Source organism: Gracilinanus agilis, chromosome 5 (genome assembly GCF_016433145.1).
Source record: "Gracilinanus agilis isolate LMUSP501 chromosome 5, AgileGrace, whole genome shotgun sequence".
Classification (NCBI taxonomy): Eukaryota; Metazoa; Chordata; class Mammalia; order Didelphimorphia; family Didelphidae; genus Gracilinanus; species Gracilinanus agilis.
This window is the reverse complement of record NC_058134.1, coordinates 138,178,931-138,196,527: the sequence shown is the minus strand read 5'-3', so window position 1 is coordinate 138,196,527 and position 17,597 is coordinate 138,178,931. Positions and strand designations below refer to the sequence as shown.

General features: G+C 36.0%; 1 protein-coding gene across 1 annotated transcript in view; it reads left to right on the top strand.

Annotated features, from left to right (window-relative positions):
* The window catches only part of MET (MET proto-oncogene, receptor tyrosine kinase), a 128,504-nt gene that overhangs the window by 48,163 nt on the left and 62,744 nt on the right, over positions 1-17,597 (top strand). Inside the window, exon 2 of the mRNA XM_044679396.1 lies at positions 3,723-3,914. Within this exon, the coding sequence (XP_044535331.1) occupies positions 3,723-3,914 (192 nt within the window). The remainder of the gene's footprint in view (positions 1-3,722; positions 3,915-17,597) is intronic.

Below are 17,597 nucleotides of genomic sequence, written 5' to 3'. Positions count from 1 at the left end.
GAAGGAAGGAAGGAAGGAAGGAGCGAGGGAAAGAGAGGGGGAGGGATTAGTGGTCAGCAAATGCAAAAGCAATATGAAATTCTAAAGGAGAAAAAATAACAAACACACTATTGACTAGAGAAGTTTGAGGAACCTGTATTCAGAGAATAAAAGTCAGATGATTTAGGTTCTAATTTGAGCATTTTAAGCCTCATTTTCTTTATCTATAAAATAGGAATAATGATACCTGCATGGTCAATCTCACAGAAGTCTTGTGAGAATCAAGTGATATCATTACATGAAAGTGCTTTGAAAACTATAAAAACTATGAAAGCTCAAATACTGAAATGGTTCAGTGATCTCATCATTTTGGATGTTCCCTCCAGTGATGCAAATTGGAAGTCATCCATGCTCGCCCATCCTTTGTGATTCTTCTCCATATCCTCACATAAATCTATAAAAGGGATCCACCCAATATACTGAAGGATTTCCTTGCTTTTGCCTGACATAGAAAGGATATGAATGGATTATTCTGGCCATATACCTATGATCCCTCACTCTCACCACATGATAATCCATCTTATTTTTACCTCATACATGTACATGAGATAAGAAGAAATATAGTAAGGTAGACTGAGAGAGGGCCTTATAGTCAAGAAGACTAGAATTCAAGTCCTGCTATATGACTCTGAGCAAATCACTTAATTTCCCCAGTATTTCAGGCAGCTTTCTAAAACTATATATTGCAGAGAAAAGGCTGATTTTCATTGATAGAAAAATTTTCCCCATTGAGAATTCCATACATTTATGAAACTAGAAGTCAAAGCTTTATGCCTACATTTCTTTGTATTACCTGTTACCCCTATCCTTACACCTTAATACCTCAATAGCATTTTCTTAGCAAGAGAATACTATTTCCATTGTACCCTCAGAAATGCCATATCTAACTATGCTCAATGTTAATGTGGATAAGTACTTTCCATAGCCCTGAGAAAAATAAAAATAAAAACTCAGTGAGAGACTGTTCTTTAACCATTTCCCCTTCCCTCCTCCCCACATGTTGGACACCCAAGGCTGACAGGGATTCAGGTTCCACAACAATCTTTGAAAGGTGGGAAGTGGAGAAAGATAATTTCTTTCTTCTTGTAGGGATACCATTGAATAATTATGCCAGCTCATTTCCCTTTCACAGCATAGAGAATTGGACTGAATAATATTAATTGTACAGTCCCTTTCCTCTGAAATACTCAGTATAATTGACAAACCTCACAAACAGTAGAGTAGTTTTCATCTGTTAAATCTCAAAATCTTGCTAAGCAGACTTCTGCCATCAGGCATGCTGACTTTGGCAATGCCTTCTCCATCCCTGGTTTCTTGGGCTTCCAGTTAACAATGACACCCTACCAGCAACGCCCTTTATTCCAATCTACTCTCCCTCCTTGGTGATCCCAAGGATTCAGGGAAATGAAAAGTAGGTCCTCTTCAAAAGTGGTGGAAGACCTCTAGCTGATACAATATCAATAGCATTTAGACCTGACCCTATGTTTAATTGTGTTTTCAGCCAATAATTGAACCATGTTGCGAGATCATGGAGTAAACATGTAGATTCTACTTAAATATTGTACAATTTTTCTATACTTAGTGACTTTGTCTTTCAAGAAATGAAGACATAAGGGTCACTTGGGTGGCTCACTAGATTGAAAGCCAGGCCTAGAGATGGAAGGTCCTGGGTTCAAATTTGACCTCTGATACTTCTTAGCTGTATCTTCTTTGTAATTCTTTAAGAAAAGTTTCTAAATGTATACTGTGATTTCATCACACCTCTAGTTCTATATCCTAGATCTCTCTTTAGGACAGTAACTATAAAAGGAGAGTACCTAATGTTATCAGAAGGGAGAACAATTGTCCTGGGCAGCTATAGTAATAAGTGGGGATAAACAAAGGTGGAGATGGGAGAAATACATTTTGAAAATGCATAAATCTAAATGGGAGGCTATTGTTATTGTGTCATCCTATGTACACTCCAGAAAACATTTGGGTGATCCATGTAGTCACCATCTTCAAATGGCATTCACATATACATTTTGCTTCCTCAGAGGCTGACAAAAAAAAAAAAACCCAAAACACCCTAAACTCCTTCAGAAGCAGTATATAACTTCTATTCTTAACCAGAATAAAAGAATAGTAACAAGAGAAATAGTATGCAAATACTATTTGTTGGGAGGCTGGGTATGTGTGTATGGGTGTATGTATATATGCCAAAGGACAGCCCGAAAAACATCTCAGATGACTTTAAAATTGGTCTTCACTGATTTATGATCCTTTTGCTGTTTCTCTGAATTCTAAAATGAAAAATGATCATCAATAGTAATTGAATTACCAATTAATAGATTACTATTGAATTTTTGGTACAATTCAGTTACCTACTTCTCCAAAGAGTAATCTATAGAATCTTAGTAAAGAAAACATTTTAATTAAAAATCCAAATGCCATCTAGTAACACATCACAATAAAAGTTTAGACCTACAAATGTCCTATTTTTTCTAGTCACTGTAATTTAACATTAAAGACAGTGAAACAGTAGAAAAAGATCTGGATTTTGTGTCAGAGAACCACAACTCAAATGTTTCCCCTATCATTTAATAGCTCTGTGATCTTAGACAGCTTAATGGGGATTCAGTATTGTCATTTGTAAAATGAAGAGACTAGATTGGTTTAAGTTTGCTTCTAGTTCTAAATCTCTGAACCTGTGATCCAGTGATGCAAGGTCCTTGCTACTTGTACTGTAATCATTGCATTTGACTAATTTAAAATGAAATTATTCACTGGTTATAGAAGCTAGCCAAGGAGATAAATGCATAAATCTGTCAATATATAGAATTATGTTTTAAACACCACTCCACACCTAAAAAGAGAAGTAGTATGTTAATATGGACCTGGTATTAGGTACGAATCTATAATACTAACTGAATGACCTGGCCAAGTTTCTCTGATCGTGAGGCAACTGTAAGCCTGGGGATTTCCAAATTTATAAAATCACAGGTTTCTTGATATTTATACCAAAATGCCAATTGTGGGGATGAGTGGTGAATTTTTTACCCTATGTGAAAAGAGAATGCTCTCAAAGAATAGTCAATAAAAAGCAAGCAATCGAAATACTTAAGAATTCACTTTAAACCCTTTTTTTGCCAATATGGCTTCACATTGTAATACTTTGAGTTTTTTTTAATTACTACAAAAATAAAAGTCTAGAAATTCTAATGTCTAAAATCTCCTTGTGTACATAACAACAAAAGAAGGAAGAATAAAGTAGTCCCTTTTGTTTCTTCTAAGATAGATGCATCCTAAATATCTACATAATTATACTTGTCTGTTTTAAGAATTTCACTTCTCTTTCCTGTCTTAGATTGTACATTTTTAGATATAAAAGCCAAGAGCATTTAATGATCTTTTGTGTAAATGAGCCATGCACTGTGCTTACCTGACCATATAGTGAATCTGATTGTCCAAATAAGTGAACTGTAATAACATATTTTGTCCTAAATGTTAGCACCCTCTAACTACTCTATAAAATCTGATGAAACACAAGCAGTTTAAATGATTTAGAAATATTTCTGCTGCTTAATTGGAAATACCTGTCATTTATATAGTTCTATCAACCATCTCCTCTAAGTACATTCTCCCTGCAGCACACTCCTAGCCTATTTTCACAATAACTCTATGATTATTTTTTTTAATTCCAGACATTCTTAAGAAACTCATCAGGCTGTGAAGCAAGAGATGATGAATATCGGACAGAATTTACCACCGGCTTGCAACGTATCGACTTATTCACAGGACAATTCAAGCAAGTCCTTTTAACATCGATATCTACCTTTATCAAAGGAAACCTAACTATTGCAAACCTTGGAACATCAGATGGTCGATTTATGCAGGTAAATACTATCTGGGTAGTAGTCTTGACTATTTTGTCTAATGTTATCTTATATAACATTATAGTAGGTTGTATAACTTTTATAGTAGATTGTTTATTAGAAAATATACTATATAGGGGGCAGCTGAGTAGGTCAGTGGATTGAGAGCCAGGCCTAGAGACAGGAGGTCCTAGGTTCAAACCCGGCCTTAGACACTTCCCAGTGTGTGACCCTGGGCAAGTCACTTGACCCCCATTGCCCACTCTTACCACTCTTACACCTGTGAGCCAATACTCAGAAGTTAAGGGTTTAAAAAAAAAAAAGAAAATATACTATATAGTGGGAAACTGTAATGCTTATGAACTATGATATAATTACAAAGTTGAAGAGGAGAAATTAAGGATATTCCCAATTTTTTAGCGATTTGCATATACTTTGGATTTATTTTTCCTTTTTGTTTAGGGGTGGGTTTTTTTCGCATTCACATTTCCACTACACAAATGGAAAATAACATGAAACAATCAAGGCATTTCCAGGCAACATTTCCTATTTCAGAGGAAACAGTCTATCAAAGGAAAACTATTGTGTGAACGGTGTGTCTCTATGAACAGAAATATTCACATCATTGAGTGAAACTGGCTGGATTTAGGAAGGGATGGTATCATCAAAATCCCACTGTAACACCAAGTGTCTACTGAATCTGCAGAAAAGAAAAGTCAGAGGCAATTGAAAGGAGTGAGCTCACATAATGACTGTTGAATGAGTTAATGAATGAACGCACACATAAAGTTCTGATTTTAGTAAGAAAGATTTTAATGGTTATCAAGAATCTGATAGAATACAAATGCACATTTCAGGCTTGAATAGAGGTATTGTATCTCTCCCATATGAAAGTCACATTTTGCAGAATTTAATATACCCTTAAGTTATATCTGTTTTACTCCTAGAATAGTCATTTGGTTAGTGCGCCCAACCATGTGCTCATTAGTAGAGGCTTGGCTAATGTAGAATGAAAATGGAGTTTCTATGGAAATGCTGGCTATCTACAAATAATGGAAAGTGCATAAAGGAAGATGTTTATTTTCTCGTATTACAGTACTCAGCTATGTTACCAAAACAGAGAAAATATAGTCTAGTATTTAACCAATATCCTAATCAGATTCTGAGGATGATTTCCAAGAGACCAAAAGGTTACTTTAATGCTTGCCTTTTATTTTTTTGTCTCTGTACATTCTAGTCACACTTTTAAACAATATATATAGATAGATAAAATAAAGATATATGTTGAGAAAATGTCCTATATATATATAGGACATTTTCTCAGTGTTGTGTAGCAAGAGTTTTGGTGGAACTTGCTACATTTCCTAAAACTGTTCATCGTCTATTCAGAGACTCATGGGCATTTTGAAGATGGTGGAAATTGTTTTCAAGTCACACAACCTATAAGGAAAACCTTCTCTAGCTCCAAAGTGATCATACAGGTGGTGTTATCTTAAACAAGTCCCTCTGGTCTCATCTCCTTACATTGCTTCTCAGTTAATGGCACTTCTTTTCCCATTCACTGCCCCTCTGAGTACACATTCTTGTTTATTCACCTAATCCCCTGTCACTGTTTAGCTCTGTCCTTTACTTGTTTTAACTGCTTTCTTTATCTTCAAATTTATTCCTGCTTCCATTTTTTTTCTCAAAAGTATCTAACTATTCTCCAGTTAGTTAAAATTCTATATTAATATTGTAATAAAGTTAACATAGGTCTATTACGGCTTTTAAAAAACATCAAGTCTCAGCTTGGCCTCTTGAAGGATTTTATAGTCACAATAAAAGCTTCATTATAAAGCAACTTAATGTTGCCAGATGAGGTTATGCTTTGTCACATATTACCCAGGGATATACAGATGTATTTTTGTACCTTATCTCTATCATGGAGAAGCAAGGAGGTATAGTAGATGGAGCTGAGGAAACTCAAATTAAAATCAAGACAAGATTTATTAGCCATGTGACCCTGGGCAAGTCACTTAATCTCTTCCTCAGTCTCCTCTTCTGTCAAATGTCTATTAACACTGTAAAAAAAATCATCATTATTATTCGTTTGTAAAAATAACACCTTCCTCCCAGAATTGTTGTGAAGATCAAATGAGACAATAATATTTGTAAAGTGCTTTGCACATCTTAAAATGCCATATAAATGGTAGCTTTTATTTTTAAAACAGAAAATTCTTAAGATAATAATGCCATCCTTGGCCCCCAGCAAAAGGATTATGAAACGGTTTATTGTGCTAAATTCCTATAGTGTGGAGCCCTAACCAAAGGCTTGAAGGTAAAAATGGGTAGATATCAATCTTGTGAAAAGCACTACAATTTAAAAAAAAAAGGTAAAAAAATAGAAAAAAGCTCATCCTTCTTCTCTAGTGACATACAGGACTTTCATTAAACGACCCACAAAGGATTTGTTTCTTTGAGACTGATCTAAGTGAAATCAATGCAGTTGGTTTTATTCAAACTTAAAACTTTTCAAAGATAAATCAAAAACAACATCCCTGAAATCTAGCAGTTTGTTTACAGCAAATAATGGGAAGGTGGACAAGTAACAAGGAGAAGATGTGCAACTGTTCCATCTTAATCCATGAGAGCAGTTACTACCTAGCAAAGAATGGTAAATATTTTGACTATGCAAAAGTGTTTTAAATCTCTGAAAGACCTTGAGTAACTTGCAGCTCATATTTTAGTAAATACTATGGAGTTTCTATTACAAAATAGAATGGTAATAATTTTTTTTTCCCCAAAGACAGCTGCCATGCATGAAAAGGAATAGAAAAATTGTTTTACTTCCTTCCTAGGCTAAAGTCTGATGGCAATGTTGATTTGCCATTTTTTTCCCCAGAAAGTTTGCAGCTGTTTCTGCCCTTCCTATTGTACTTATTTTCAGTGTGTGGCTGGGAACACAAGTTTGAGCTCCAGCTGTTGGGTGCAAAGTGAATCAGGTATTTCACAGTGGTTATTTGATTAGAAAGAATTATATTGTTTAACTAATAGTGCTGGGCTTGTGAGAGAGAAGGGGCTTCTTGACATATTCCTGATTTTTAGGCATAACTCATCTAAAAAATTATTTACTCATACATGCCAGCTGAATTTTCTCATGCTCATTCTCAGGCCAAGGACATTTTTTAGTGTAGGTTTGAAAGGTACATAATTACATATAAAGCTATTTAGACCTATAAATAAGAAAGAAAGGTAATATCTAAGTGTCAGAAAGGACCTTAGAGCTATATAAAACTGACAAAATATTTGGCATCACAGATCTAAAAGAGACCTCAGAGGCCCATTAGTCTAACATTTTGCAGGTGAAGAACCTGAGGCCCAAGTGACTTGCCCAAGATCATGCAGGATTTAAATCCAGAGTTTTGAAGCCAGAATAAGTGTTTTTGCCCCTTTTATATACCACATTACCTCTCTTAGATCTTTCCAAACAGTATGTATATATCTATATATACACACACACACATATATATATATAAACATTTCACACTTCCAAAAATTAATGACAATTTTGACAAGTTAAAAAATTTGGTGTTGAAAATAACAAGACTCTGGAACATTAACTCAGTGATAAATTTCTAAATTGAAAGGGAAAGGGATCTGTTTAAGCAAATTAGAGTATTAGTCAAAGGATATGCTCCTGTCTCTCCTATTATACGTGTGACTAACCATACTAACCCCAAAATGAATCTTGCTCATATTTTCTATTATACTTTCCTCAGGTCCTTGGAATTTCTAGGTTTTTAATACAAATCTGTGTTAATAAAATAAAATATCCCTTCCACCTCTCAGGGGTTAGGGACATGGCATCCCAGCAATCTGGAAGATCTGCATAAAAATGATTGGCCCTCCCTTCGTACTAGAGGAGTCTGAAATTTTTCTTTTCCTTTTATGATGTGTTTGCAGTAAAAGAAATTGTATATATTTATGGTATTAAGAGTTTGGTATATAGTAATAATAATGATAACTGACACTGACATAGTGCTTGCTACTTGTTAGACACTGTGCTAAGCACTTTACAATTATTATCTTAGTTGATCCTCACAACTACCTTGGGAGACAGATGCCATTATTATCCCCATTTTACAGTTAAAAAAAACCAAGCCAAGCAGGTGTGTTAAGTCATTTGCCAGGAGTCACATAGCTAGTAACTATCTGAGGCTGGATTTGAACTCAGGTCTATCCTGACTTCAAACCTAGTGCTCTATCCATTGTACCACCTAGCCTATTCTGAAGATGGGAACCTGGGAGACTGGAAAGACCACAGTACCCTCAACAGAAATAATTACTTGTTTGTCATTAATTTGGGTAATCTTCCACCTCACACCTATTCTCTGTCCTGAGATGGTTTCCCAAGACCTTCTTTCTTTACTTCCAATGTCCCTAGGGCTTGACCTGCCTATTGCCCTTACTGCTGCCATCATTGCTGGACCAGAGTTTCTCCCTTTTCCTGGTCTACTGCATCATGGTCTTGGTTTATGGTTTCTCCCTCAGAGAAAGCAAATAGTCATTTTGAGGTTTTGTTTTTTTGTTTGTTTTTTGTTTGTTTTTTACTGAGAACAACAATGGAGAAAGAAATAGAGATTTAAAATCAAAGAGATTTTATAAGCTTTCAAGAAATTTTGAGCAGATGCTGCAGAGTCCCTTCTGAGAAGAAAGGAGAAAGTCTCCTTCTGTTCCCCTTGCTTCCTGTTACCCTCCTCTCCTACAACATACATATTTGTTTTTCCTCCCTCACTTAGACCCTTAAGAAAAGCAAAAGTGCACACAGGCAATGCTGGTAAGTCTTTGGGTAAATAAAAGAATGAAATAAGATTCATCTGCATTTCATAGGTAAGCCAAAGCTTATCTCAAGGTCTTCCTTTTTCACCAAGGACAGCTGTCCTGGGCGGTTCATAGGGGACCCTAGCTGGGAGTTCTAGAGTGAGGAGCAAGATGTGGTTGGGGAGGGTTTGATAAAGTTTGGAGAGATGAGATAGGGAGCTGAGGAAATTCCTAGAGATGTTCACTACATCATAAGGTTGATCTATTAGTAGGAAGGAAAGAGGTGCTACCGTGGATGGGAAGAGGAGGAAGGAGTTCATTGCTTCCTTTCCTCTCCCTCTTCTCTCTGACTTTTTCCCCTCCTGCCACGAGACAACTATCCTGAGCTAGTTCTAAACTAACCCAGGAGTGGGTAAGAATTAGTTATCATAGCAATCTATAGCATCGACAATAGTAACTCACGTTTATATGGCTGGCCCTTAGAAATAAAGTGCTTTCCTCAAACAGCCCTCTGAGGTTCCTAGTACTGATATTATTCTCCCCATTTTACATGGCCTACATAATTTGAATATGATCCTGGGACCCAGAAAAGACCTATGGCACAGTCAAACCCAGGTCTCCTCATCCAGGTCCAGTGTTTCTCTAACCATATCACCATACGGCCACATGTGTGACTGAGAGGAGGGAAGGAAGGCTGTTAGCAGCAGGGAGTTATGGTTATCTGCCTAGAGCTACCATTTATACATAATTGATTGGTCGGGATACATTTTTTATAATAACATTTTGTATGTTGTGTTCACAAACCAAAAATCCCCATCAAGGACATTCTTTGAAATGATTGGCTTAAATGCTAAGGTTTCAAAGTCAAATTCACAATCATATAAACCGTATCTGTTGCATTTTTTAATGCTACACAGGTACCTAAAGGTATAACATTTCAAAGACATATAATAAAACTTTCCCGTCCACCACCCCATTTTTGAGGGAAGCAATGAAATTTTTAAAAATTAAAGTATGTGCTACATTTTGAGTTCTATTTACAGGTATTTTCTTGGTTGGTTTAAAATATAAAATGTAATTACAAAATGGTTCATAAAGGTGTTTCATAAAATAGTTAATGGTTGTTTGACCACATCTGGACTTCCCCACTTTAGCACCCTATGCATTTGTGAGGCCATGGCAATAGCAATTAAGAGGAAGTTGGGACAAGCATCTGAGCTGACAGTATACACACAGAAGAAAGTCATACTGGTATGATTTAATTTCCAAAGCACTCAAGGAACGATTTTCAAGATATCTCAAAGATTGGATAAGATAATGGACCATGCTGATATTTTCAGAAAGGGGGAGACCGAGAAAACATAAACAATTACCGGCATATATCCTGACTTCCTCATCTCAATGAAATGGGATGAGAACAGTAATGCAAAAAGAAGCTCCTTGATGAAAACAGATGGGGACAGATGGGCGTTCACAGACAATTTACAACAGCAGACAACATCTTCACAGTCACAACTGACCATGACGTATAAGCAATCTAAGACTGCACTGGGTCTATTATTTGCTTACTACAAAAAAAAAAAAATTGGTGCATAGGAGAGCAAAATGTAACCTTAAAGACCCTCAAAGTAGTTGTCTTCTATGCATGTCTTAAGATGACATGAGTTTCTATGACAGATGTTGCAACCATTCGCCCAGTGATCCTGTGGATATCAGAATAAAGCAAAACATCAAGAGGAGGCATACTTCCTAAAGGTGTTCACTGTTAACAATAATAATAATAAAAATAATAATAATAATAGCAGCAATTATGTAGCTCTTTAAGATTTGCAAAGTTCTTTAAAAGTATCTCATTTTATCCTCACAACAACCCTGGGAGATAGATGCTATTATCATCCACATTTTACAAGCGAGAAGACTGAAGTGAAGTGACTTCCTCAGTGGTCACACAGCTACTGTCGGAAACTGAATTTGAATTCAAGTCTTCCTGCCTCTCTATACCAATACTCTATCCAATGTGGCATCTAGCTGCTTTGGAGGATATCCTCCAAAAGGGTCAGATAGAAAAGGATTTCCCTCTTGACAGAGATGTACTGCTTAACAGATGGCATAATCTTGAGAATATACACCGAGACCCAGAACACCAGCCAGTTTCTTTCAAGGACTTCAGAAGATTAATGACTTGAAGCATACTGCCTGGCACATAGTGGGCGCTTAATAAGTGCTAATTACCAGATTGGCTGAATCAGAGGAAAAGCAAGAGAGGGGAGAGTATGTGCCATGAAAAGACTTAGCCCTCCTGTCATTGGAGGAATATATTAGGAAAAACACCAGTCCTGGGAGTGATCACAACTCATCTGCAATTGATTATGCAAAGCCTGAGGGTAGAAATAAATAATTTATTAAACATCAAAATACCTTCAGGTAAAAGTAGTCTCTAAATTGATGAAAAGATTTCCCAAAAAGGTAAAAGCTACTGGCAAGGAAATAAAAGCAATGAATAAGGAAGTTCTCAGGCATCCCAAGAGCCAAGGTCAGAATCTTAGAGATGACTTTATATCCTCCTTGCCCAAAAGGGGTCTTCCCAAATCTGAAGGCAAAGTTAACTCAAATGGCCCCAGATCTGCTCCATAACTGCTCTCCTCTCAACAATTATAGCTGGCGTTAGATGAAAATAGGAAGTTAGGCCCATAACAAAATCAGATAGCATTATTTGCTCAAACTTCTGGAGTCTTTCCAAATTTTAGTCCATTTGAAAGGAACTTACAACATCAAATCCTAATTACTCTTCTCACTTTATAATTCATACATTCTATAAATATTTGCCTACTGCTTCATGTGTCCAAGGCATTATGATAAGCTATCTACCCTGTAAAGGATTTTTAAATTATATATATATATATATATGTATATATACATATACATATATATATATATATGTTTTTGACTTCCAAGATTTTATAATACAGAGAAGTAGTTCTCAAACACTTTGGTTTCAGGACCTCTTTACACTCTTAAAAAGTATTGGGGACCTCCCCAAAGAGCTTCTATTTGTATGGATTATAGCTATCAATTACTTACAGTTTTAGAAAGTAAAATATCTTAGTTTTATTATGAAAATAGTTTTTACCTCAAGGACATGCTAAAAGAGTCTCTTAGAGACCCAGAGGGACTCCTAGACCACACTTGGAGAACCACTGATAAGAAAAAATAATCCAGTTAATGTCAGTAGCTATAATAGCCATAAATGAAATTACTACCTTTAGATCTTGATTCAAAGTAATTTGCAGCACTTTGAACTGGCTGTCAGTAAGATCATTCCCTTTTCTTAAAATCTTTGATTTACTTTTTTCTGAACATGTTAAAAAAAATGAGATGCAACATGGTATAGAGGATTGAGAACTGACTTTAGTAACAAGACTGGTTCAAACCCTGTCTCTGACACATACTGTCATGCTGTCCCTTAACCAAATCATTTATTCTTTCAGTATCATAGGCAACTCCCTTAAGACTATGACTTGTGGAACAAGTGATAATCTGCATTGGTAAAGAAAATGCTTTGCCAAATGCTCTTTATTCCTTGAAATCACAGGTCTTTTTAAAAAAAAGAAAAAAGAAGGGTTGCAGCTGGGTGGCTCAGTAGATTGAGAGCCAAGGAAGAAGAAGAAGGAAAAGAAGAAGAAGGAGAAGGAGAAGGAGAAGGAGAAGGAGGAGAAGAAAAAGATCATCTTGAGGTTTTCAAAAATAGCTTGGTTTTATCCTGATAAAGGAAAATCAGACAATTCAGACTTAATTTTTTTCCAAGCTTAGCATTTTGCCCTAGTATTAATAGTCAAAACTGCCCAGACAACTCAGACATCCCCCGCAAAAAAAAAAAAATTTTTATTTTTATAGAATTGAAGAAAAAAACAGGAACTTTAAGTCCTGAAATCCACATATCAGCTCTCAGCACAATACGCATCATCCAATTGCCAACCTACTACTTCATGTACACTGGTGCTATTAAGCATCATAAAAACTAAATTTGTATGGGCACCTAGGTAGCATGGTGAGTAGAGCACCAGGCCTAGAGTCAGGACAACCTGAGTTCAAATCTGACCTCCACTACTTCCTGGCTATGTAATCCTGATTGCTAAGCCCTTGCTGCTTTTCTCTCTTAGAAATGAGACTAAGACAGACGGTAAGGATTTTAAAATAATTTTTAAAATAATGTTTTTGTAGTCTAGGCCCAGACTTCTTTTCTTTTCTGGCCCATCTCTGTTACAACTAAAATGAATCCCCCCAATTTCTTATGAATAATGAGACATCACTTCAGGGTTTTGAGAGGGTTAATTTTATTACTCAATGAGAAGGAATTCTGGCAATAAGTGAAAGTAGGGAATTAAGGACAGAAAAGCATTCTTTGCATTTTAGAGGGATGGGTATTCTTGAGGAAACATGGATAATGATCAACTAAGAAGGTATTTGCAGCTGTGGTACTACCTCTACTCATAATTCCAAAGATTAATAAAGCTTTTTCACATGGCAATCATTCCCTGGCCTTCTGTTGTTTGTCAGCCTCTAAAGACCAAATAAAACTCATCTGAGAGCATTAAGGGCACAGAGTTTTGTTTAATTGCTAGTTACTTAACAATTTCTTTAGAAATTTCTATGCCTCTGAAAACTCTCAAGGAGGACCAGCCCTTTACCTGCTGAGGCTTTCCCATAAAGGCAAACAGCTCTAGCCAAAAATATTGAAAGGACGCTGGTAAAGAGCCTGGGAAGTTTATTTCATTCCTTTTTAGCTTGTTTGCTCATTATTATTTACCCTAGTGCCTTTTGGAGTAATGTTTACATAAATAAGCACCATCAAAACAAGAAATTAGTCTTATTTATGGGAACTAAGTCTTTGTGTAGTGATTTTTTTAAAGATGCAAAAACAAATCAAACGAACAACTTTTACAAGATGATACTAATTAAATGCTAGCAATGGGAACTTTTTTTTAAGTTTAGAAAGGGGAGAAGTGTTTTTGCTTTTGTTCTGATGGGAAAGTAACAATAAATGAGCTTCATTCTTTTGATAAAGTCAGAGAATCCAGAAAGAGAGGTTCTTTCAGTCATAGGAAAGTCTGTTAAAGAAAACATTAGACTAGGAAAAGGGAAAAGAGTACTTAAGGAAGAACTTCTTTATATGGGAAGTCTGGAAGAACTTAGTAAATATAATAGAACCACAGAAATGGAAAGGACCTCTGAAGCCATATAATCTAATTGTGCCTGAACAAGAGAGCTAAAATACTGTAGCAAGACTCTAAAGGTGAGAACCTTTCTTTTTGATGGGCTTAGAGTAAAGAATCCTGAGTTCATAAGTCAAATTTATAAGAAATCAAATCATTCCCCAATTGATAAATGGTCAAAGGATATGAACAGGCAGTTTTCAGATGAAAAAATCAAAACTATCAATATTCACATGAAAAAATGTTCTAAATCCCTCCTGATTAGAAAAATGCAAATCAAAACAACTCTAAGGTACCATCTCATACCTAGCAGAGTGGCCAATATGACAGTAAAGGAAAATAATAAATATTGAAGGAAATATGGCAAAATTGGGACACTAAGGCATTGCTGGTGGAGCTGTAAATTAATCCAAACATTCTGGAAGGCGATTTGGAATTATACCCAAAGGGCTTTAAAGGAATGCATGCCCTTTGATATAGCAATACCACTACTAGGTTTGTATCCCAAAGAGATTTTTTAAATGGAAAGGTCCTGTTTGTACAAAAATTTTTATAGCTGTGCTTTTTGTGGTTGCAAAAAAATTGGAAACTGAGGAGGTATTGGGAATGATGAACTGCTTGATTGATACAAGAAGTGAAAAGATCTACATGAAATGATGCAGAATGAAATAAGCAGAACTAGGAGAACTTATGAGAAAGAATGCTATCCACATCTAGAGAATGAACTATGGGAATAGAAATCCAGAAGAAAACATATGATTTATCACTTATTTGTATGGGTATATATTTAATAATATTAACATGGGATTTGAGTGATAGTATATGTATAACCCAGTGGAATTGCTTATCAACTCTGGGAAGGGGGAAGGAAGAGACCAGGGAGACAAGAAGAATCGTGTAACCGTGGGAAAAGATTTTTAAAATTTTTTTTTAATTTTTAAAAAGAATCTTGAGTTCAAATCTCGCCTCAGAGACTTAGTAGGTCCTAATCCTGGGTAATTCACTTAACTAATCTGTGCCTCATCCATAAAGTGAGGAGGTTGGATTCATTGACCTCTGAGGTCCTTTTTAGCTCTAAATCTGAGATCCCATGACAAGAATCTTCTCTAAAATATTATAAGAAATGGCCATCCAGTCTCTACTTGACTAGTCCATTCTGCCTGGAGATGGCTTTAGTTGTTTCAAAATGTTTTTCTGAAATCAAGACAAACTCTGCTTCTTAACAGTTTCCATCCAGCATATCTAATTTTTCTCTCTGTAGGAACATAGAATAAGTCAAATATGTTATCCACAGCAGTCCTTCAGGTATTTTACTTCATCATGTAACACTATCCCAAGTCCAAGCTTTCTCTCCTTCATTCTAAATGTGCCTAGTTCCTTCAACTGACTGGTAGAGCATATCATCTCCAGTCCCCTCACCACACTGATCACTACCCTTTGAACATGTGCCAGCTTGTCTTTCCTAAAATAAGGCACCTGGAACAGAATACAGTTTTCAGTATGTAGTTTAACTAGGGCAGTGCACAGAAAAATGATTACTCCTATTATTATAGATACTATGTCTGTTTTAACTTAGCCTAAGATTACATTATCAATAGGAATCATCAGGGTGAAGTAGCAGATGAGAAATTCAATAGGAATTTAGGTTTCATTTCCTTTACCTGTTTCTGGTTTGTATACAGGTTGTTGGGTTTTGTGGTTTTTTTTTTTTTATTAGTGTTAATCTTTGAGTTCTCTGCATTCACAGTACCTTTCTTCAGACAGCTCTCCATTTGTGTATATGCATGTGTATTAGCACGAGGGTTCCTGTGTAGGGAGAATTCAGTTCTGAAAAGCAACGGATTTCTCTTGGGTTAATTTTCTCAACAGAATTTTAAAGCCATGAGAACCTACCTTTTCTTTCTCTGAACTCCCCCCACTTTGATAGTACTTAGCTGACTGTCTGGTTTCCTCTCTCCTCTGTCATAAATTCAAAGATATAGTAGCCATTTTTTCCTAGAAAGACAGTTTTTCCATTTTCCATTTTGAAATTGTTAGAGAAAAAAAAGGTACACATTTGGAAGATTGGAAAGTAGGCTCCAACATTCCCATTACAGAATCATATGCAAGAAATAGGAAGAGAAATAAAAACAGATATCCTTTCCTCATCACAGTTTTGATAAATCAAGGCATTGTTGGCATAAGAAATTTAATGGGAATTTTTGGGGAGCTTTGCAGAAGCTGCAGGCAACACTCAAAAGCTAGCAGATGACACAGAAAAAAGTTTAGAAACTCAGAAAGCATACTTAACCCGAAATATACATTAAGGTACTATAAACAGAACATAAAAGAAAAAAAGAAAAAATTCCAGACTTCTTCTCTGGTGCAAAGAGAGAGCCAAAAAAATGTATGTGGATTTTCCAGATCTTGGAGGTGCTGTGCCCCTAACTCCCCAGTCACGATGTAGAAGGGATATATACATAACATGATTATGTCCTGGACAGAGGAGCAAAAAATACATAGACTGTAAGTTTGGAAAACAAATCTAAGTTGTTTAGGAAACAAAACATGGAGTCTGAAATCTCAGGCTCAGAGAATTTTAGAGTCCTAGCTACTCAAACTTATACCTGAAATAGAAATCACCGCCAAGAAGAGGTCTCTCTAAAGCTCTTCTTAAACAACGCCAGTAAGAAGTCACTACTTCCTCAGGAAAAACCCTAAGATTCTCACTCTAGAAACAGTGATTAGAACAAATCATTTCATCTGCCCTCACTCTGTGTGTGGGTTTCCCAAATTATGATTTTTGTCTTCAATAACTGTGCAGTTGTCTTGTCTCTAATGTCAAATATTGAAGTAACAATAGTCCCTACCCAGAATATTGTCTCCTATCCAAAACAATTGCAAACAGAGTGACCTTTCTTCCATCACTTGACTTCAGTTCCTCAGTTTCCTGATATGCTGGCATAGTCAGCCTGCTTATAGGGGTATTATAGAATACATTATTGTTGAGAGCTTTGGTAAATGAATGTTAAACAAATGCCCAGTCAAGTGTGAACTCTTTAAAACAATAGGTTCTGTGTGAACTCTATGAGCTTCCCTATTCATAGACCACTCCCTTAGAGAAAATTAGACCATTTTGGAAGCTTCCCAAATTGTTTCAGGCCATTACAATACCATTTATTGCACTGAAATAGAGATTTACTAATGATTCCCTAGAACATTTATAAATTGTTTGTGGGATTTATTCAAGGTAATTTGCAGTCAGTTAGTTACTCCTATGAGATGAATGAACATTCTCATTTCTTTTTTATAGATGAGTAACTGGGAGAGTCATTAGGCCACCTCTAATAGCATAAAGGCTCGTGTTTGCCCAGCTTTTTCGTTACCTATGCAAATGAATGAAATTTTTCACGGAAAAGCAGATGGCTTTAAGGAACGTTGCATGATTCCACCAAATAACTCTCAGACTAGGACACCTTGCAGAAGTAAAACAAAATCACGGGGCTTGAGGCAGGAGGGACCAAGGTTCAGCCACTACCTCTGCTACTTACTAGTGTGTGAATCACAGACAAGTCAAATGCCTTGTCTGAACTTGAGTTTCTTCGTTTACAAAATGGGGACAATATCTATGATGCCTGCTTCACAGAGTTGAAATAGAATCATCTACATAAAACTTTATAAACATTACAGTGTCATATGAACATGAACTATA